Source organism: Myotis myotis, unplaced genomic scaffold, assembly GCF_014108235.1.
Source record: "Myotis myotis isolate mMyoMyo1 unplaced genomic scaffold, mMyoMyo1.p scaffold_m19_p_11, whole genome shotgun sequence".
NCBI classification, from domain to species: domain Eukaryota; kingdom Metazoa; phylum Chordata; class Mammalia; order Chiroptera; family Vespertilionidae; genus Myotis; species Myotis myotis.
In genome coordinates, this window is record NW_023416315.1 from 52502108 (window position 1) to 52523909 (window position 21802).

General features: G+C 40.6%; 1 protein-coding gene across 3 annotated transcripts; it reads left to right on the plus strand.

Annotated features, from left to right (window-relative positions):
• The first annotated feature begins 848 nt into the window (after nucleotides 1–848).
• CLEC5A (C-type lectin domain containing 5A) lies at nucleotides 849–12700 on the plus strand. 3 transcript variants are annotated; one of them, XM_036328507.1, is made up of 7 exons: nucleotides 849–1012; nucleotides 1516–1616; nucleotides 2628–2687; nucleotides 4575–4634; nucleotides 4949–5085; nucleotides 9093–9199; nucleotides 10382–12699. In XM_036328507.1, the coding sequence occupies exons 2-7, from the start codon at nucleotides 1535–1537 to the stop codon at nucleotides 10512–10514; spliced, it is 579 nt and encodes a 192-aa protein (XP_036184400.1). In that variant the 5' UTR covers nucleotides 849–1012; nucleotides 1516–1534; the 3' UTR covers nucleotides 10515–12699. The 3 variants fall into 3 exon arrangements, with proteins under 3 accessions (XP_036184400.1, XP_036184402.1, XP_036184401.1); XM_036328509.1 differs by lacking the exon at nucleotides 4575–4634 and having other exon boundaries at nucleotides 10382–12700; XM_036328508.1 differs by lacking the exon at nucleotides 2628–2687.
• Nucleotides 12701–21802: the final 9102 nt, after the last annotated feature.

Below are 21802 nucleotides of genomic sequence, written 5' to 3' on the forward strand. Positions count from 1 at the left end.
AGGAACTCTTACCCTTTGCAACAGCATGGATGGACCTGGATATTATTATGCAGTCAGAGAAAGACAAATATTACATGATCTCACTTATACATGGAATCTAATGAACAAAGTAAACTAATGAATAAAATAGGTCCATAGGCGTGGATGCATGGAACAGACTGACAGATCTCAGAGGGGTGGGAGGTGGGAGAAATGGAATGAGATTAACCAAATAATTTAAATGCATAGACCATGGACATAGACAATAGTGTGGTGAAGGCCTCGGTTGGGGTAGGGGGTGAGTGGAGGGGGGGCAAAGGTAGGGTTAATGGGAGACATCTGTATTAGTGTCAACAATAAAAAATAAATTTAAAAAATAATAATAATACTGAATAGTCACCATCCTCATATGGCACATGGTTTAGAATGTGAGTGGCTGGGGCCTGAGAGGGGATTGAGCAAAGCTGGATGACAGTGAATGGAGCAAATATGACACATGAGGACCTGCTCACTAATATCAGTGACTTCAGATGGATTTCTTTACTTAAAAGTTTCACTTAGACATAATTTCAGACTTGAAAAAATGTGGCAAGGGAAGTACAAATGGTTTCCAGATACCCTCCACCCAGAATCCCTATTTAGTAAGATTTTACTACATTTGCTTTCCACTATATTTCAAGAAGATTCAGACACAGAAAAAGGGTGAATCTGTGTTGAGGTATTTTGTTTTCCGAATTCTCCTAAAAATGTTCCCTTGTATCAGAACCCCTCTGGCAGGAACCTTCCTATCACAAAGGCTATAGACTTCCTTCCCCTCCTTGCCCCACCCTCTCCCTTTGCCAAGAGCACAGAAGGGGAAGAAGTGTGCACTTGGGGATGCTGCCAAGACAGAGAGACTGTGTGAAGAAGGAAGGAGTCGCCTGGGCAGAAGGAGTGTATTCTCAAGAGAAAGGGCTCTGTCCACCACACCACGCATAAGACCACCAGGAAGATCCCCACTGCAAACCAATCCAACCTTTCAGGGAGAGAGCAGGTAAGTCTATGTCCTCTCTGCAGATTGTTGGCTCTTCCCCAGTTCCAAGACCTTCAGGGACACCTGTCCTATCTGTCAGTTCCTGACATAGTCTTTGAAAGACTGAGGCTTCTGACAGCTGAAGTCAGGATGGCCAAGAATACTAACTAAGGTGCTAGGGAGCAAGAATCATTTCAAGGCTAAGGGTTTTCAAAGTCCAGAAAAGGATTTAGTTTATTAGACAGAATTTAGGAGGCCACACATGGGAACAGGGCTGAGGCCCAGAGCTGAGGGATGGATGGGTGAAGGAGAGGCAGTGTGCCAAGTTCAAAGGCTCCCAACCAGCACAAAATCCTATCCATCTTTGGGCCTGTGCTGGGTCTCCTCCTTGTACCTGTCAATGGCATGCCTGCCTTCAAACCCCCCTCCCAAGGGTGCTCTGAGAAAGGCACTGGCATATGTCCTAGTGGAGAGAAGTCTTGTCCCCAGACACTGATGGGGGTACTGTGCTCTAATCCCCACAGGCCTCCTCATCTCATCATCATGAACTGGTGGTGCATGATCATCTCTGGGCTTATCGTGGTGGTGCTTAAAGTTGCCGGAGTGACCTTATTTCTGCTTTATTGTGAGTATTTGAGCAACCTCTTACCCCAACTCCATGTTGTCTTGTTCTTGGATCTTTTCTCAGAATGAGTGGTTAAATGTATAGATTAAGTGCCCAAGTCTTTCCACCTGAGAGCAACTGACAATATCCTTCTCACTTCCCAAAACACACAATGGGCCAGGTTCCTTGCTCTACCTTGGAGACATAGAATTGACTCAGAACCCCACACAAAGCTTTCATCCTAGAGCATTAGTTGGGTAATCTGAGCTGAAATACTCAGCAGTGCTTGCTACTGTTGCTAAAATCTGAAAATTCAGCTGCAGTTCATCCTATTGTTGGAGCTGAAATATAAGATAATGGGTTTTTTATTTTTTTTAATATATTTTTATTGATTTTTTACAGAGAGGAAGGGAGAGAGAATAGAGAATTAGAAACATCGATGAGAGAGAAACATCGATCAGCTGCCTCCTGCACATCTCCTACTGGGGATGTGCCCGCAACCCAGGTACATGCCCTTGACCAGAATCGAACCTGGGACCTTTCAGTCCGCAGGCCAACGCTCTATCCACTGAGCCAAACCGGTTTCGGCGATAATGGGTTTTTTAGAAGGAAGGCATTTCCTTCTGTGTACACAGAAATGAATTCATCTGAATGCTTAGAAAGAAAAGCCTCCTATCAAGGAATTTTACTGCAATAGCAGCAAGTAGAATCTTCTCCAGCCCCAGAAGCCAGTAGGGAAAATAAATGAGGAAGGAAATGTAGTTTAGGAGGCCGTGGTTGGGTAAGAAGTATCTTCCTTATGACCCAATCCAAAGGTACAACTTGTATCACATCAAAGAGCAGGAAGAAAATATAAATATAAATAAGTGAATGTATTCACAAAAAAACATATACGTACATGTCTTTGTGGACCAGAGTCAGACAATTCTATATTTTCCATTAAAAGTCACAGTGACCTAGCAGCCCCTGTGGGGATGTTTGTTATATTCATCCCACAGTTGGGGCTGAGCCAATAGCTGATTTTCTTTGCAGTCCCACAGATTTTTGGCCAATGTAATGACAGCTGCAGTCCCACAGAGAGCTATGGAACAGGTAACATGCATGACAATAATCTCTTCTCCATCTCGTTCTAATATGCTGAATTCTCTTTAGAAACCTTTCTCAAGGACTTTTCCCAAGAAGTTCTTTGGCAGGAAATGTGCATAAATATCTGCTAATTTATAAGATATATATATATTCTGGGATGTACATCTAATGTACAACATGGTGACTACTGTATTCTATACTTGACAGTTGCTAAAAGAGTAGATCTTAGATGTTCTTACTGCAAAAAAAAAGTGGCAATTTTGTGAAGTAATGAAGGTGTTAGCTAACCTTATTGTGGTAATAGATTTTGGAGTATATATTGTATTAAATCATCACACTGTACAACTTAAACTTACACAGTGTTATATATCAATTATATCTCATAAAGCTGAAAAAAATAAAATAAATTAAATGCAACACAGTCAGTAAAAAATCTTCTATTTGGTCCCCTTCCTTTTATAGTTGGGAAACCAAGACTAGACTGAGTGAAATTCCTGGTCCTCGGTTTTCCTCCTGGGTCTGAGAAGGGAAATTAGTATGGAATCACTATGATGTAATGTGAAAGTACTTAGTAAACTCTGACATGTTGTGCACCTAAAGGAATTGTTATAAAGAAGTCCATTCCCACACACACACACAAAAATTGCATTCAGCATCTTTTTGTGTGCCAAGCACTATACCAGACCAACCAGAGAAGAAGAATAAAAACAGGACATATTCATCAACTACAAAACACAAGGCAAGATGCCAGAGCTATGGGGGATAAAGAGGTGGGTGAGGCACGGCTCTCCTTCCTAAACCGACGTCTCCCCCTCACTTCCTCTTAAGACACCTACTACTTTGTACATCTTTAAGAGAATAATTGTTTCTTGTTTGTCACAGACAAACAAGGCACTCAGTACACTGAGTTAGTTACATGAAGGAAATACTCATGAAATATTTATGGAGTTCTGTTCAGTTACGATCCCCAAACCAGGTTATTACATATCACACACACACACACACACACACACACACACACACACACACACACCTTTGAACTGGAGACTGAAATAAAAAGTGAGTGCTAACTTGTATGCTTTATTAATATAAGTGTAAGAAGTAGCTGTCTGGGTCCATTAAAGAGGTCTTCAACCACAATGGACAAATAATTGGGCCATTGAGGAGAAATTTTACTGCCTCTGAAGCCACTGCAGCTTCCTGCTCAGGCGGCCAGTGTTCCCAGGAAAAATGAGGCCTCTTGGAGGCCTATAAATTCTCCTAATTATATTCAAATAAATATCTGCCTCTTCTCTGCCCATAGGAAAGCTCTGGAATGTTTGCCTGCCTTCTTGTCTGCCCATAGCTCTGGCCCTGAAACTTGCTCCAGTTAGCCACAGTCCTTAGCGCTGATGAGTTCTGATCAAAGAAGGCTCCAAACGTTGCTGATCATGAGTTTTCATAAAGGGTTTGAGGCACCAGAACTGGAGAGAGCAGCAAAGATGCTGTGTAGAGCCTGGAGGGGAAGTGGTCCAAATAGCTCTTTGGATATAACAGTGTCAAATGTGAACATGAGAAAGGAGCAGGAGGTTTCCTTCTGATACTAAATCCATCCATTCTTCTTCCTGTCTCCTGTTCTTTCTCTCAGCATTTCACACCCACATCACACCAAAAAATAAAATAAAATAAAAAAGACATGAACTAGAGCTTGGGGTGTGGGACATGACAAATAATGGTAGTAGTTTGATGGAAGGTTCCAAGAAAAAAATCTCTGAAAAATTCTAGCGCAAAATGACCAAGAGCCCCTGTCACCTCTATTGTCCAGGGACAAATAGTCACAGGGACTTGAAGCTGCTCTGAGTCTGTGTGTTATATTTATCACAAGCCTACCATAAGGTTTTCTTTTCCTTTCAGTCCCACAGATTTTCGGGAATGGTAATGACAGCTTCAGTCCCACAGAGAGCTATGGAACAGGTAAAGAGCATCGTTATAACTTCCTCTCCACCCCCAGGTTCTTACGTAGTAATTTCTTAAAGACTTTTCCCATTGCTTCCTTTCTTATGAAACTGTTTTGCTCAAAGGAACCCATAAAGACCTTCTAATTCATTCCCTTTATGTTATGCATAGGGATACAGAAATTAGACTGGATGAAATTTCTTCCTGGATTGAGGATGATTTGTTTGAATATAATTGTTATAAAGAAACCAAGTCCCACTACATTATGACTCAGTTCCAGGGATCTCACCTACAACCACTAATTCATGCTCTCTTCTCTTGGATTTCCTTAGTCTGCCCCAGCAGGTGGGATTTTCATCAAGGAAGATGCTTTTTCTTTTCCACCTCTGAAATGTCTTGGAACAAAAGCAGGGACCTGTGTGAAGCACAAGGATCGACTTTGGCCATTGTCAACACGCCAGAGAAACTGGTGAGAACATGAGAAAGATACAGTAATGCAGCCCACCTGACACCAGTCTCAGTGGGAGAAGGGGTGGGACAATTTGACTGGTGGAGCTGGGGTGAGGTGGGGGATGAAGAGGTGGCTGTCTGGGAGCTCAGGCTCCTTGTTCTGAACCTGGAGCTGGGGTAGCAATGGGGTGTGCTCCTCAGGTCCATTTGGGCTAGAGAAATCCATGAGGCACAGCAGTAGACTGTTATCCTGGGGATGGGTTGGAACATTTAAAATGCAGGGAATGACCAAATGAGCTGATGTGTATCAAAATTGTTTAAGAAATATAGAATACTTTAAAGATGTACGCTATTAATGTATCATGCCAGTCTGCCTCATTAATAAGGAAGATGCCAATTAACAAAATGAGTAAAACACAAATAATCCTATATAATGAGGCTAATATGCAAATCGACCAAACAGCAGAGCGACCAGTCGCTATGACACACACTAACCACCAGGGGGCAGACACTCAACGTAGGAGCTGCCCCCTGGTGGTCAGTGCACTCCCGCATGGGGAGTGCCACTCAGCCAGAAGCTGGGCTCACAGCTGGTAAGCACAGCGGTGGTGGTGGCAGGAGCCTCTCCTGCCTCTGCGGCAGTGCTAAGGATGTCTGACTGAGAGCTTAGGCCCACGGGCTCCTGGACTGACAGAGGGCACAGGCCAGATTGAGGGACCATCCCCCCCCCACCCAGTTCACGAATTTCATGCACCAGGCCTCTAGTTAGGTCATAGAATTGGGATTGCAGTATACAATTATGATAATAGAAAAGCCAACACTATGCAAAAAAGCTTTGTTTTAGTATCTCCTTTTATGCTCATAACAATTCTGAGGAGGAATTATTATCTGTAGTTTATATATAAGGAAATTAGGGCACAGAAAAGTAATTTGGCCAAGGCCATACACCTACTAAAGGACAGCAGATGGAACTGAGATATCTCTACCTCCAAAACCCATACTCTACTCAATTTTAGACCTATTATATTTTATTTTGTAGTTGCCTCTTCAAACCCTAAGCATTTGCTGAGTGCTAGACATTGTGCTACATACAGTAATCATGCTTCTTTCCCCTCTATCCCTTCACCCTTCTTCTAAAAAATACTCCTGTTATTGAGAAGAATTTGTAAGAGGGTCTTCTGTGAATCTGGGATGTAGATGTCCAACAAAGAGCTAAGAACCTCCATGGGAAGGAAAAGTACTTTAACATAGAGAACCAGGAGCAAGAGAGTGGGGAGAAAAGAAAAAAGATGAAAGGAATGGAACAGAAAGTCAATAGTCTCATTGTCTCTACTAACCCTTATGTTTTGTGGCATCTCAAGTGTGGTCCTTGGCATTCTCTACTACTTGGCATTCTCCACCATGCCAAACCCAGAAAAAGATCATCACACCAGTGGTTTGCTGATGATTCTCAAGTGTGTATCTCCAGCTCAACCTTCTCCAGCTAGCCTTCTCTAGACCAGTCTCTCTCTCTCCCTCTCTCTCTCTCTCTCTCTCTCTCTCTCTCTCTCTCTCTCTATATATATATATATATATATATATGTATATATATATATATATATATATATATATATCTCCTTTGATGTTTCAAAAGCATCACAAACTCACCATATTCAAACTGAGTCGTTATATTTTACTCCAACTGTTCTTCCTCTTGAATTCCAAATACTTGTGAGTATTTGTGTCACCCCAAAAACAAATACTGACAGTTTCTGGGACTTGATCTTTTGATTCTCTCCTAAATTAATTGCTAACAAAATCCTTCCTTATCTTCCTATAGCAATAATTCACCTGTCATCTGGATTTCTTCAAAATTCTTCTAACTCCTCTCTTTACCCCTAGTTTTGACCTTACTATCCCCCACAGAACTGATATAATAAAATATGTAAGGTTTTTAATTGTCTGTGCTATTTGCCAAGTTAAAATGGGTTAAAGTCCAGCTTCCCTAGCATGACATATAGTACAGCCTCTGCCTTCTGCCAAGGGTTGTGTGCCAGCCCATCTCCCTTCTAGCTCTGCACCAGCCACATTGAACATCTTCTAGTTCCTCAAATGCTCCAGGTTGCTGTGTAGTCTGCTGTGATCTGATGCCCCCTCTTCCAGAAAGGATAAGTCCTGTCCCGTGTTTTTGCCTGAAAAACAGCTATCTCCCCAAAAATCATTTCATATATCACTTCACCTATAGTCTTTCTGGAAAACCCCAAATCCATGTAGAATTGGTCACTTCCCCTTTCTGTCTGTGCCAGATCTAGCATGTATCTCCTGGGACACCTCACTATGCTGGTTGACTCATTATCTTCTCTTATTAGACCTGTGCATCTTCAATGTGTTTGGCATGACTGAGGTTTTAGAAATGGTGGTGAAATCTATGCACCTCTTCCCAAAAACATTACATAGGCACAGTATTTTGAATAAAATTCTAACAGCTTCATAGATCCCCTTGGAAACTATCCATGGTTTCCAGCAAAAGGGCTAAAGGTTAAGAAACCTTGTTTTAGACCAGAGATGGCGAACCTATGACACGCGTGTCAGAGGTGACATGCGAACTCATTTTTTTGGTTGATTTTTCTTTGTTAAATGGCATTTAAATATATAAAATAAATATCAAAAATATAAATTTTGATATTTATATGTGACACGGCACCAGAGTTAAGTTAGGGTTTTTCAAAATGCTGACACGCCGACCTCAAAAGGTTCGCCATCACTGTTTTAGACCATGGGTCAGCAAAATTTTTCTTGAAGAGCCAAGATAGTATACATATATTTCATGCTTTTTGGGTCATAAGGTCTTTGTCACTACTACTTTACACTGCCATTGTACCTCGAAAGCAGCCATAGACAATATGTTTAAAAATGGGCCTGGGTGTATTCCAATAAAACCTTTTTTACAAAAATGGGCTACAGTCTAGATTTGGCCCACTAGCTGTAGCTTGCCAACCCTTGCTTTCGATAATAATTTCTTCAGGAGAAATGAATTTGTTTCCATATCCCTAGCATTGTACAATGCCTGGTGTGTAATTGACACTCAAATGTTTGTTAAATGAGTAAATTTGCTAATTAATGTTTTAAAATAATAAAATTAGATATGTTGAGGAAGGAGAACATTGAGAAAGGAGGAATAAAGGCAACAGCCAAGGGGATAGAGAGAATATCTAAGTGGATTCAGATATCCACTAATTGTGGAAGGTATATGAAGAGTACAGAAGAGGCCAGGAGATCCCAGACTTCTGGCTGGGGTGATTTGTTGTTCATTAATTAACTATGATGTCTTGGATTAGCACCAAGTTATGAAATACTCAATAAACACTGATTATTTCTCATGGAATTATCTGCTTTAGCAATACTCTTTAAATCTCCCTATTTTCTCAAAGAATTCACTTGACCTCAAAAACTTCATTCAGAATGTAAAATTTCTGGCAAGGAAAACAATCCTATGCAGAGAGAATCAAATAAAGGTGCATTTGAAATTGCCTTTTTAGAGATAGTATAGGGCAGTGGTCAGCAAACTGCGGCTTGCGAGCCACATGCGGCTCTTTGGCCCCTTGAGTGTGGCTCTTCCACAAAATATCACGTGCGGGCGCACATGTACAGTACGATTGAAACTTCGTGGCCCGTGCACAGAAGTTGGTATTTTGTGGAAGAGCCACACTCAAGGGGCCAAAGAGCCGCATGTGGCTTGCGAGCCGCAGTTTGCCAACCACTGGTATAGGGAATGTGTTAGAAATTGAAATCTTTAGAGCCCTACAGCAGACCTATGCAGATCTACTGCACCAGAGCCCAACAGCCTGTGTGAACAAGAGCTCCAAGTGGTCCTGATGCTGTGTGTAGACCGAGAATTACTTCTCTAGGGTTTATGTTGTCAGCCACAGAGTCCTCTTACCAGCCTTCCTTGTTCCCAGAATCAGATATGATCATGGGCCCACTAGCCCCAGGAAGCAAGAGCAAAGAACCTTCTGTTGAACTGTTTGCTTGTTTTTTAATTCCTAGAAGTTCCTCCAGGTCATAGCTGGAGCTGAGAAGTATTTTATTGGCTTACTATACCAGCAGGCAACGAAGAGGTGGCATTGGATCAACAACTCCATTTTCAACGGCAAGTATGTGAACAACCCACATTTTTCTAGAGAACTTTGTTCAGTTCAGGAGTCCAGATCTGAGATTCAGTGGATTTGTCCTGGAAGAGCACAAAGCTTAGACCTAGTTCTCTGTTCTGTTTCTCTCCTTTCTTCCAACCCATCCATTCCCAAAGATACATTTTTTGGTAATTTTTTTATTATGGAACATACCAAACATTTCTAAATAGAGAGAAGAATATTCATACAACAAATTATTTTGTTCAAATTAGGATCCAAACAAACCCACATACTAGTACATACCATTTGTTTGATCTATCTCATAAGTCTCTTTTAACCCACAGATCATATTTTATTACTAAGTTCTGACAAGTTTCCCAGATGTGGCTTCTTTATCCAAAGAAAGATAAACATTAGCAACTTGTCTCTGTCTTAAAGTTATAAACTTTAATTCCCAAGAGCTATCTTTTATCTTTCATTCCATGGACATACATTGGTGGAGAACATGGCATTGCCAGTGTACATCTGAAGAGACTGAGTCAGATAGAAAGCAAGTCCATTCCCTGCCTATAACTGGGCTTCCCACAGAGGAGTGGAAATTAATATTCACTGTCAAATAAATGCCAGACACTTTACACATGTCATTCCTGCACTATCCACAATGATGCTACAGAAAAAAAGCTTTTGTTAATCCCCATTTCACAGACAGTTGGATGGAGGATAAGTGACTTAGAAATGTGTTGAATGTCACCAAGCTGAGAATTGATGGAGCCACATTTTGATCCCACATGCACTTGACTTCATAACTCTTGACCTTTCCATGAAGCCAGACTCTTTCCAGTCAGACTAAAAGAGCCTGACTGACGGAAAAAGGAGGTGTGAGAAGGCCAATGAAGTATTTCTTTCCTAAAGCCACCTGCTGCCTAGAGCAAGAAGTATCTTCCTCCTCTCAGTCCTCTTGCTGTGCACATAGTACCTTCAGTACTAAAACATTACTTCTGGGAGGAAGTGGAACAAATGACCCATGTGGTGCTTCTAACCAAACACAGAGTGTGTCAGTCCAAGACTGTGAGTCCATAAACATTCACACGAGAGTTGACAGGAAAGGGTCAGTTTGGAGATGGATTTGGGGATAAGAGGGGGACTGGAATCAGAAAAAGGCAGGACTGAACTGATGGGCCTTAACCATGTTGTTTTCTCATTCAGTATTACCAATCAGATTCAGAATTTCAACTGTGTGACCATAGGCCTAACAAACACATTTGATGCTGCATCATGTGACGTTTTGCACCGCTATATCTGTGAAAAGCGTGCCAAAGAAGAACCAACATACTCATGAAGATAGAAAAAGAGAACATTGATAATTGGGACTGATCCAAGAAATAGAGAATATCAAATTACTGTGTCTGTCTTCTACGGGTTACTGGCTGAGCTCCCTAACCAATCCTCGGGGCTAATGCACGGGCCCCTTTACAGATATACTTGCATGTACACAACTGAGGCAAACCCCCCATTCTGAGCCAGTAGTTCCTCAAGAGTCCATTTCCTGTGAGAGTCGCATCTGTGATTCCTTTTTATCTGAACAAGTCATGAAGTCAATGATCCCTTCGTGCATCTGTAGACTAGAAGAGGCCTGGCTGTTTGGAGGAATGAGCTTCTGTATTCCACAAGAGGGACTGGATACTAGCCATCTCCAGGAAACATGAACAGTTGTGTGGAGGCACTTCAGTTGGTATAAAGACAACTATGTTTCTGTAGAACTGAGCATTTCTCATTGGTCAACAGGGCTGAGCCTGTTGCTAGGGTCTGTCTGATCCTCAGAGCACCTGGCCACACTACCAGGGAGAAACTGCAGACTGAGCAGGTGTGAACCTTATTTAGAGAGTAGCAAGGGTGGAAGATGGATAAACTCCACTTCTGTGCCCTCATCTCTGTTCCCAAGAGACCCCTCCACACACCCTTCATCCCTGCCCCTGGTCTGAACTGAGATCAGGCTCTGGGAAGGACTCTTGGAGCCGAGCTTGGAGCAGAGAGAGTGTTGTTCCAGGGAATGAGGAGGAGTCTTGGCAGGCCAGGAATCTGCTAGGAAATCCCTTTTAAGACAACACAACAGTCAAGATGATCAAGCTGACTGAATCTCTGTTCTTCAACAAAGCTCTAAGAGAGACTCAAGCTAACAATGTTCTTGGTTTTGGCCTGAATCTCCATTTTAACAGATTCTGATTATCTGATCATATGTGTTGAGTATATTTTAACAAACTGAGGTTGTCTCCTGGGCCCCAGTGATCACAACATATTCCTCTTTGCAGTTCTGTAGCGACCCTGCCAGGTACAGCTTTGCACTGGTTGACATCACACTGATCCCAGACAAGTCCAGCTGATCAAGAATTAGAAAAGAAGGGAAGGGGGGTTGCTCAAGGAAACATTGGGTGGAGGCAAGGAGTGGGCATATAGGAGAAAGGGCACACCAGGAACAAATGGAAATCATTCTGGAGGAAATAAGAGTCCATTTGGCCCGATGGGAAGGAAGGCAAGAAAGAGGTAGAAAAACCATGGGGTATCCTGTCTGTTCTCTGAACTCAACATAGGCTATAGACCCTCCTCAGTGCATGGAAAAGAGAAGAGAGATGCCCACAGGTTTTCAGTAGCAAGAATTAAACCATGAGAGACTGTACAAAATAAATGGAAATTATAGTCACCTAAGTAAAAAGCTTACCATTTATGTCTAATAAAATAAATGTCATTAGATGAATGTCAAATTAAATTACTGTCAGTTTTACTTTTATTATTATACCACTAAGCTCTGTTCCTGTGTTACTAAGCGTCATAGTTTTTGGTTAATTAGCATGTCACTTATTTATAATTTTAAAAAATGATATAATTAGAACTTGCTTGAAGGAGATTGCCAGAAACGATTTGTGTTTGGGGTAGAGTGGATGTTGGAATTATATTAGTAGTCTCATGGTGTTCGCAAAGACCAGTGCTGCAGTTGAGGAGGGAGGAAAGACTAGGTGTGTGGTAAAAAAAAAAGAAAAAAAAAAAGAAAAAGCAGAATTCTAACCAAAGTTAAGCCCCAGAATTCAAACAACAGAGTGAAAACCACAACCGTCTGTTTTGAGAAGGGAGAACTGTGGTTGCCACACTTCCTATGCAATGACAGGAGAGATTGCAAACCTTTAGAGTCCGGAAATGTAGACATCTAGTGATTTCCCTAGGAGACAGCTCAAATTTTCCCCAAGATAAGGAGGTGTTCTATCCCAGTTCTAAAAGAGGTCCCATGAGCTTGGCTGGGGTGCTGGTGGGGAGTATATAGGAAATATGTGGACTATGGTTTAAGTTTATTACTGGGGGCAGGGGTGGTCAGGTATTAGGATAGATAAATGTCACCTTACAGGATAGCAGCAGTGTGGTTTTCATTTTTTTATTATATATATTTTTAATCCTCACCTGATAATATATTTATTGATTTTTAAAGATAGTGGAAGGAAAGGGGGAAGAGAGAGAGAGAAAGAAAGAGAGAGAGAGAGAAACATTGATCGGTTGCCTCCCATATGTGCCCCAACTGGGGTTGAACCCACAACATAGGTATGTGCTCTGTCCTGAAATCGAACCCACAACCTTTTTGGTTTATAAGACAATGCTTCAACTAACTGACCACCCAGCTGGGCTGTGGTAGAGTTTTTTAAAAAAGCAATGTAAATCTAATAAACCACTGGATTAGAGTTTTGACTCTGCTTCCAATATGGTATGGGAATCTGTATAGAATTCTTATGTTTTCTGTGTCTTAATTTCCTTATGTATAAAATGGGGCAGTAATCTCTCTTTCACAAAATTCTTGCATATAATAAATAAGATCCTCACTATGTGTCTCAATGGTGATAAACAATAGGGGAAGCCCTTAGTGGAATATTTGCAGTTAAGACCTTTATCTTAGAATTGGCTCTTCAATTTGACTTTTCATTCTCTTTATAGTGTCCTTCGATGCACAAAAGATTTTAATTTTGATGAATTCCAATTTATCTATTTTTTTCCTTTTATTGCCTGTGCTTTTGGTGTCATATCCATTAAATCGCTGCCAAATCCAGTGTCATGAGACTGTTCCCTATGTTTTCTTCTAAGAGTTTTATAGTGTCAGGTCTTATAGCTAGATCTTTGATCTCTTTGGATTAACCTTTGTATATGGGATAAGGTAACAATCCAAATTCATTCTTTTGCATGTAGATATCCAGTTTCTCCAAGTGCCAGGTCTTTAATCTCATAAGATTGAAAATAATGTTCTATATAATTTTTTCCTTCTTGAATCTAATTATAAGCATATATCTAGATTACAGAAGCAACAGACTATAACAAAAGCAAATTACTACATGAAACATTACCCTATCTCAGACAAACATAATCTTACACCCCTGGATTGAAGTTAGGCATTGTGGTAGATTATATTATTGTTCACAAACTCACTGTCCCTCCCTGCAGGAGGACAATCCTTTCCTATCCTGCTGGTAGCAGGCTTGGCCTTGTCACTTGCTTTAGCCAATGAAGGCTGACCACAATTTACCATACTCTTCCCCACCCCCACCCCAGTTGGAGGTTGCCACATTAGCCTGGACTATACAGAGGACAATGAGGAGCAGAGAGACAATTGACCCATAGTCAAATACTGGGAACAGAATAAACATTTACTGTTGTGAGCTACGAAGATATTTGAGGTTGTTTGTCATCATAACATACCTAGACTATCTTGATGCAAGAATGAATATCAAGTAGTTCACATAAAGATATACAATTAGCATTGCACAAGTTAGCAATGTAGGTTATTTAGCACACTGGTTAAGCAGATGAACTCTGATGCCAGACTGCCTAGGTTTGGATCCTGGGCCCCTACATACTAACAATGTGACCTTGGGCAAGTCCCTTCCTATCTCTGTACCACAGCAATGCTTTTCCTAAGCTTGCAACTTTTATGTTAAAAACTAAAAATATTTCCTAAAATATTTTTATTTAACAGGTAGCTCCATTTACCAAGTGTCTTCCAGTTAGAGAAATATGTGTATGTAAATAAGCAGGTATTCCTGTATAATAGAAGAAATAAATACATAAATTCATAAATTAAAAAGGGTGAGAGGTTGAATTACTACATCCCTAAGACACAAAATAAATGCAATTATTTTATTTTTATAGGCAATACACACACATGATTACACAAATAATAAAAAAAATCTTAAAAGGCATGCAGTGAACAGTCTTGCTCCCTTCCCCATTCTTTGTGCCCATCCCCCTACCACAATCCCATAGGCAATCACCTATTAGTTCCTTATCATTCTGTTAACAAGTAAATCTATATATATAAAAGCCTAAGTGACTGTTACGACCGAACAACCAACTCAACCTGAACAACCAGAAAAACCAGTCGACCGGTCACTATGACATGCACTGACCACCAGGGGGCTGGCATTCAATGCAGGAGCTGTCCCCTGGTAGTTAGTGCACTCCCACAGAGGGAGTGCTGCTCAGCTGACCGACCAGTCACAGCAGCCCACCAGCCTGGCAACAGCCACTCCCTCCCTCAGTAATCCTGCAGGTCCAATCTCTGGAGAACAGGCCAGGCACCCATGGACCAGCACCACTGGCATGATCCCAACAGCGCCGCAGGCCTCCTGGAAGTCAGCCTTGGGCACCATGGCCGCTTCCCCTCTCTAGATGCTCCACAAGGAAGAAACAACATAAAAGTGGCTGCCAGGTGACTTCCGACAACTGGCGCAAATGTCAGTGGGACGGATCCAGATCCCAGGCCAGCAAGGGCATTTTACTGCCTGCCCCCCCACACCCGGACCCCACCCGTGCATGAATTCGTGCACCGGGCCTCTAGTATAAATATAAATATGCAGCAGGTCCTGGGCAATTTGCTACAATGTTGCCATAGGAACTTAACTCTCATTTATATCAATTCACTTACGGCAAAACTGACTTTATACTACATCATTTTGCCACTGTTCCATGGACCTATCAACAACATTAAGTGAGGACTTACTGTGCATTCTTTTCTACTCCGTCCTTACACAAAAGGCTGAATACTGAAATTCAATGTACTTTCCTTTTCTCACTTACCAATATGGCTTGGAGATCATTTCTAACCATTGAAAAAAAGAGCTTCTTTATTCTTTTCACAGCTACATAACATTTCATTGTACAGATAAACATAATTTTTTTAACCAGCTACCTATTGATATCCCATTCAATTACCAATATTATAAAAATGTTGTAGCAGATGAAACTGTGCTTATGACATAAGCAATGGAAACAGTGGCTGGAACAGAGTGGGACAGACTAGGGGGAGGGCAAGGTTGGGAAATGCAGGAAATGAGGCATGAGAACAGCTCAGTGAAGAGCTGGATAATAGCACTGTAACTTGGGGGATGGGAGGAGCACAGGAAAAGGAGAACTAAGAAATACAGTGGAGAATCAGAGCCACAGACAAAGCCTATAAAGAGGAATCAGGAGAGAACGTGGGCAGGAGAGGACAAACAAATGACGGGGACAGGAAGCAGCAGAGGGTGGTGTCATGGACCATGTAAGGGCTGGAGAATGTGGGAAAGGCACTTCCTCTCAGTCTGGGAGCCAGCTTGGTTTGTCACTTCAGCCCCACGCAACAGCTCTGTTGCCCCACCTCCTTTGTGACAGGCAGCATGATCTGGGGCCTGTCAAGTGAGAGAATACCTCCTTACCTAGCTCTTCCTCAGAAAGTCCACAACTTAAGAGATGTGTCTGTATGTAAAAGTCAAACCACCCTGGGATTGCAAAGGTGCCCAGAATTGTGGAATGAGTTCCTTCTCTATACTATGCAGAGAAGAAATGAGGCAACAGGACTTTGGGAAAGAAAACCAACGAAATATGTTTGAGCCAGAAAAGGAATAGGGAGCTTTACATGTAGGACACAAAGCACAGGACATATTATGGGAAAATGATTCGAAACCTAGAATTAAGTAGTCATTCAATTCTTCGGTTGGAGAATATTTTGTCTAGCCTTTTCTGTTTAGAAATCTAAATATTGCATATATTATTTTTACATTTAGTTTTTAAACGTTTTACTGTGAAATATCTCATAACTTGAAAAAGCATATGTGTTTGTGCACACACAGAGTAGAGCAAAAGTAGGTTTACAGTTGTGAGTATGCAAAACAAAAGAGTTTATTCTTTTTTTTTTTTAATATTTTTTAGGCGAATTTTTTATTTTTTTTAATATATTTTATTGATTTTTTACAGAGAGGAAGGGAGAGAGATAGAGAGTTAGAAACATCGATGGGAGAGAAACATCGATCAGCCGCCTCCTGCACATCTCCCATTGGGGATATGCCCACAACCCAGGTACATGCCCTTGACCGGAATCGAACCCGGGACCCTTGAGTCCACAGGCCGACGCTCTATCCACTGAGCCAAACCGGTTTCGGCAAAGAGTTTATTCTTGTATTATTATTTACTAATTATTGTATTATTTTCCATACAAACAACTGTGAACCTGCTTTTGCCCCACCCTGTATATGTATATATAACAAATTGGATTTTAAGATAATAAAATGAATTTTTTAAGATAATAAAGTAAATTTGCAAGTTAATAAGCAACCACATTAAAAACCATGGCCATGACTTAAAAGATAAGACTTTTGTTGCACACAGACTATTTGATGATGACACGATGCAGTTCCAAAGATAAGTAAGTACTTTTCATTCTAGAATCCATAAGAGTTTCCCCATGTAAAAGCCTTAGGGCATGAGAATCCCGCCCCCACCCCAGCATGCACCCTTGTCTCTCAATTCACAGGACATCCTGTCTCCAACTGCTCTGACCTACCATCCTGTCTACTTCCCTGCTCATTTTTACCACCACCCTTCTATCCTCAAGGGCCTTAACTGTCTTCTATGCTTGTTATGCAATGCTCTGCAAAATACTTTTGAACAGTTACAAGAAAGTATCCCTAACCAATCCCACCCAGATATGGTTATTTCTTTCCTTTGTATCCTCCAAGACAAGGCTCTATTTGCATTGTATTCTAAAGTTTTTTTTTCTCTCCAGTTATATTTATCAGTTTGGGGTTGTTGTTGGGAAGTGGGGTCTAACCAAGACACCATCACAAGAAAAGAGCTATTCTGAGACAAAGTAATGAGTCTTTCCCTAACTTGCTGGCTCCCTGGAGTGGATTACCCAGGTATTTCCATTATTGTTATGATGAAAGCCATCCTCCACCTTTCATTCAATGGCGGGGGTAAGGGGAAGAGATCAACCGAAGGACTTGTATACATGTATATAAGCCATACCAATGGACATGGACAACAGGGGGATGGGAGCATGAGTGTGTGTGTGGGGGAGGTTGGGGGTTAATGGGGGGGATGAGGACACATTTGTAATACCTTAACTAATAATAAAAAAAATAAAATAAAATAAAATACAAAAATAAAAAATAAAAAAAATAAAATAAAATACAAAAATAAAAAATAAAAAAAAAATTAAAAAAAAAATAAATAAAGCTCTGAGATTTCTCATTTCCTCCAGCTCTGAGCTTTTGATGCCTCTGGTCCCCAGATGACAACAGAGAAGTGGGGTCCAGAAGGAACTTCCATCTGTTCTGTATGGTCTCTACCCTGGGGCTAGAATACAAGAAAACAGTTGCTATAGAGGCAACATCCTTCAAATTCTCAAGTCTATAATTCCAGCAGGGGAGACAAGACCTAGGCAGTTTGTGCCTCTAACCAAACTGCCATCGTCTCCGTCTCATAGAGCAACTTGGAAAATTCCAAATAGCATATCTGCTTGTCTGTGACATTCCATTTTCTCCAGAGCCCTGGGATAAGGAAAAATATTAGAAGACACCAAAATAGATCACATGGAGTTCCTTAGGGTGTCTAGGCTCCTTCCCCTGACCTTGAGTAATGGCCATGCAGATCTTCACTTAAATATCTTCTCTTCTTGGGCCCTTTTCCACTCATCCCTTCTAATGCAATACATGGACAATTTCACTAACTCTTTTAGACTGTATTTTTCTTTCTATTGGCTCTCATCAATATCTCAAATCAAGTTACACATTTACTTGATTATTCATTTATCATCAAAATCCCACATTAGAAAGAAGTACCTTGAAGGCAAGTTCTTTTTCTTGTATCACCACCAGTGATAAAAAGAGAGTCTGCCAATATCTCATATGACTGTCAGCTGATTTCTCAACAGAAACTATGCAGGCCAGAATGGAGTGGCAAAGATATTCAAAGTGATGACCAGCAAGAACCTACAACCAAAATTACTCTACTCAGCAAAGCTATCATTTAGAATTAAAGGTCAGATAAACAGCTTCACAGGTAACAAGCTAAAGGAGTTCATCACCGCCAAACCAGTATTATATGAAATGCTGAAGGGTATTCTTTAAGAAGAGGAAGAAGAAGAAAAAGATAAAGATAAAAAATATGAACAACAAAGTGGCAACAAATACATATCTATCAACAAGTGAATCTAAAAATCAAAGAATAAAAAATCTGATGAACAGAATAAACTGGTGAATGGGATAGAATCAGGGGCATGGAAATGGAACAAACTGACAATTCTCAGAGGGAAAGGTGTGTGTTGGGGGGAGAGATTAGGCAAAGATCTTATATGCATGTATGCATTACCTATGGACACAGATAATATGGTGGTGAGGACCTGGGGCAGGGTGGGAACCAGGTGGAGAGGAGCTATGAGGGGAAAAAAGATGGGCATAATAACTGTAAAAATCTCAAAAATAAAGATTTTTTAAAAAGAAAATAAAACTTGAAATCAAACCAGAAAAGAAGATCTAGAGAGCATAAGACATAAGGAAAAATCATTGTTCAGTTTATGATATCTGTAGGGGCATGTGACAGGAAAAAAGAGAGGGTGAAAGTTCAAGGAAATTTTTTAAGTAGGCAATTCTTTATGAAAGAAAAAACAAATGGAGAATTCGAGCAATACCTGTATAAGTATATTGTTTATAAATATGTACCAGCAGAAGTAGTTGAACATAGCTGCCTCTGATTATGGATTATCACTGGTTATCACTATATGAATCATTTAGAATTATTTGATATTTTTTCTTTTTTATTGTGGTAAAAAATGCTTAACATAAAATTTACCATTTTAACAATTTTAAGTGTACAGTTCTGTGGCATTAAGTACATTCACATTGTTGAATAACCATCATCACTATCCATCTCCAGAACATTTTAATCATCCCAAGCTGACACTCTGTACCTATTACTTAATAACTCCCATTGTCCCCTTCCTCACACCCTTGATACTCATCTTTTTACTTTCTGTCTCTATTCTAGTTACCACATATAAGCGGAATCATGCAATAGCCATCCTTATGCATCTGTCTTATTTTACTTAGCATAATGTTTACGATATTCATCCATGTTGTAGCATGTATCAGAATTTTATCACTTTTTAAGCCTGAATAATATTCCATCGTAAGCATATACAACATTTTGTTTATACATTCATCTGTCAAGAGACTTTTGGGTTATTTCCACTTTTTGACAATTGTGAATAATGCTGTTATGATTGTGGATAATGCTGTTCTCTTTTATTACAAAGTCTTAAGAGTTATTAATAGTAAATTATATAAATACGTGGGTATAAAAGTAAGTGTTCAGGTATGGCATATGAATGGGAAAATCCCCAGGGTTGGGTTGACTGCTCTGATTCAGAGCTTACAGTTGCTAACCACTTGTGGTGTAGCTGAGTGGGGCACATGACATCAGGCACAGTGTTCAAAAACAATATGGGCTCTTAGGATGGCAAGGACAGAGGCTGAGGGTATAACGGATGAGGATTCTAACCTACTAGGATGACCTGATAAAGGTACAGGACTTCTTAGGAGTTGCAAAGCTATGAGACAACTTGGTACACTGGTATCATGACAATAGAAAGATAGAAAATGTGAAAGTAAAGCCACAAGTACATGCTGATGAGAGAATCAGAAGCAAGCCTAATGTCACAGAGGAAAGACAAATATGCCTTCATTTACAATGAGACATAGATTACAGACATGAGAGACAGAGGAAAGATTGACCTTCTACCATTAAAGAGCCCCTACTCAACACAATGGTCAGGCAGAAAATTTACAATCATACATTAATTGAGAGAGTATATTCCTTGGGGCTTTCACTATAGATTCAGCAGTGTCCCAATCAATATCCCAGCAAGCTTTGTTGTAGATATATACAAAATGATTCCAAAATTTACATGGAAAGAGAATGGTAATAGAATAACCAAAACAGTTTTGAAAAAGAAGAGTCTTTTTTTATATTATTTATTTATATCACAAATTGATCTAACCACATGTATACATATATTCACCTAAATATGATGCATATTGATATCTCCAACACTACTAGTAATCTACTACTAGATGCCTTATTCTAGCTTTCTCTCCTTGCTCATCTGTAACTTTCCTATCCACGGTGAAAGACCCAGGCCCTACCAGCTGCCATCCTTTATTTATTTGCTCAGCTGTAGTGTACACATCCAGCAATTTCAGATTTGTTAACTCATCCCCTCAGTGAGAAACGACTTTACTGACAAGAGTACTATGATTGGGCATGGTTCCTTTTCCTAACTTAGTCTTGTAGACTCCAGTCTAAACACTGCTTTTCAAAGTCACTTCCCTTTTTACTCACCACCTCGGTGAGGTAATCTCATATATTTATAATGTTGGGAAGGCTGTCTTATGTGCACAGTCTTTTGTCACCTACTTGGAAACATAAAAATGGCAGAAATATTGATAGACAAGAGTGGTGCAACAGAAACTGGGATGGAACAATATGGAAACTGAGACATACAAATTATGGAGCTCAGTGTAGAGCTGGAAGACAGTTTGGTAAACCTGGTCCTTGTGAGGGAGGGGAGGGGAGAAAGGAATATAGAAATGTAGTTAACAGAGAAAGGAGATGAAATGCTCCATGTCAGGGTGGAACAATGTGAGAGGCTGCCTGTTTTCTGCCCTCCATGCAACCTCCCTCAGCCAGGGGCATAGTAAGTTCAACTCTCCCTTGTTACTTTAGCACCAAGAATACAGCCCCACTGCCCTTCCACATTTGGGGCTAGCATGATGATATGAGTGATGCCGGGCAAGAAAATGTCTCTTTCAAGACCTTCCCTCCACACCCTGAAGTGTCTGTATCATCATCCAGCCCTGAGGTTAGTAAGAGGTCAGGGCTGTGGAGTGAGTTCATTCTCACTACTGCCAGTCAAGAAAATCTACAGGGAGGTACTGTCACTGTTGGACCTTGGGGCAGAAACCTCAAGAAATGGTTGAAGCCTGAGGCTGGACTTGGGATCATGCAGAGAAGTAAAAGAGGGACCTTTAGGCAGTGAGATCATGAAATCATAGGACAATATAGGCGAAGATGACTCCAGCCCTTAGAATCAAACATTTAGGTCAGCTGACAGAAAATGAAGTATCCTTTTCCTTGCATTTTCCAGTCAAAGATCTGATTGTTCTAAAAAAAATCACACACATTTTGTATATCTACATTTGTCAAATTTATATTGTAAGACATATAACTACAGAAGTATAGATAAATGTATTCATTGCACTTAAAAGTTAATAAAGTGAACTCACA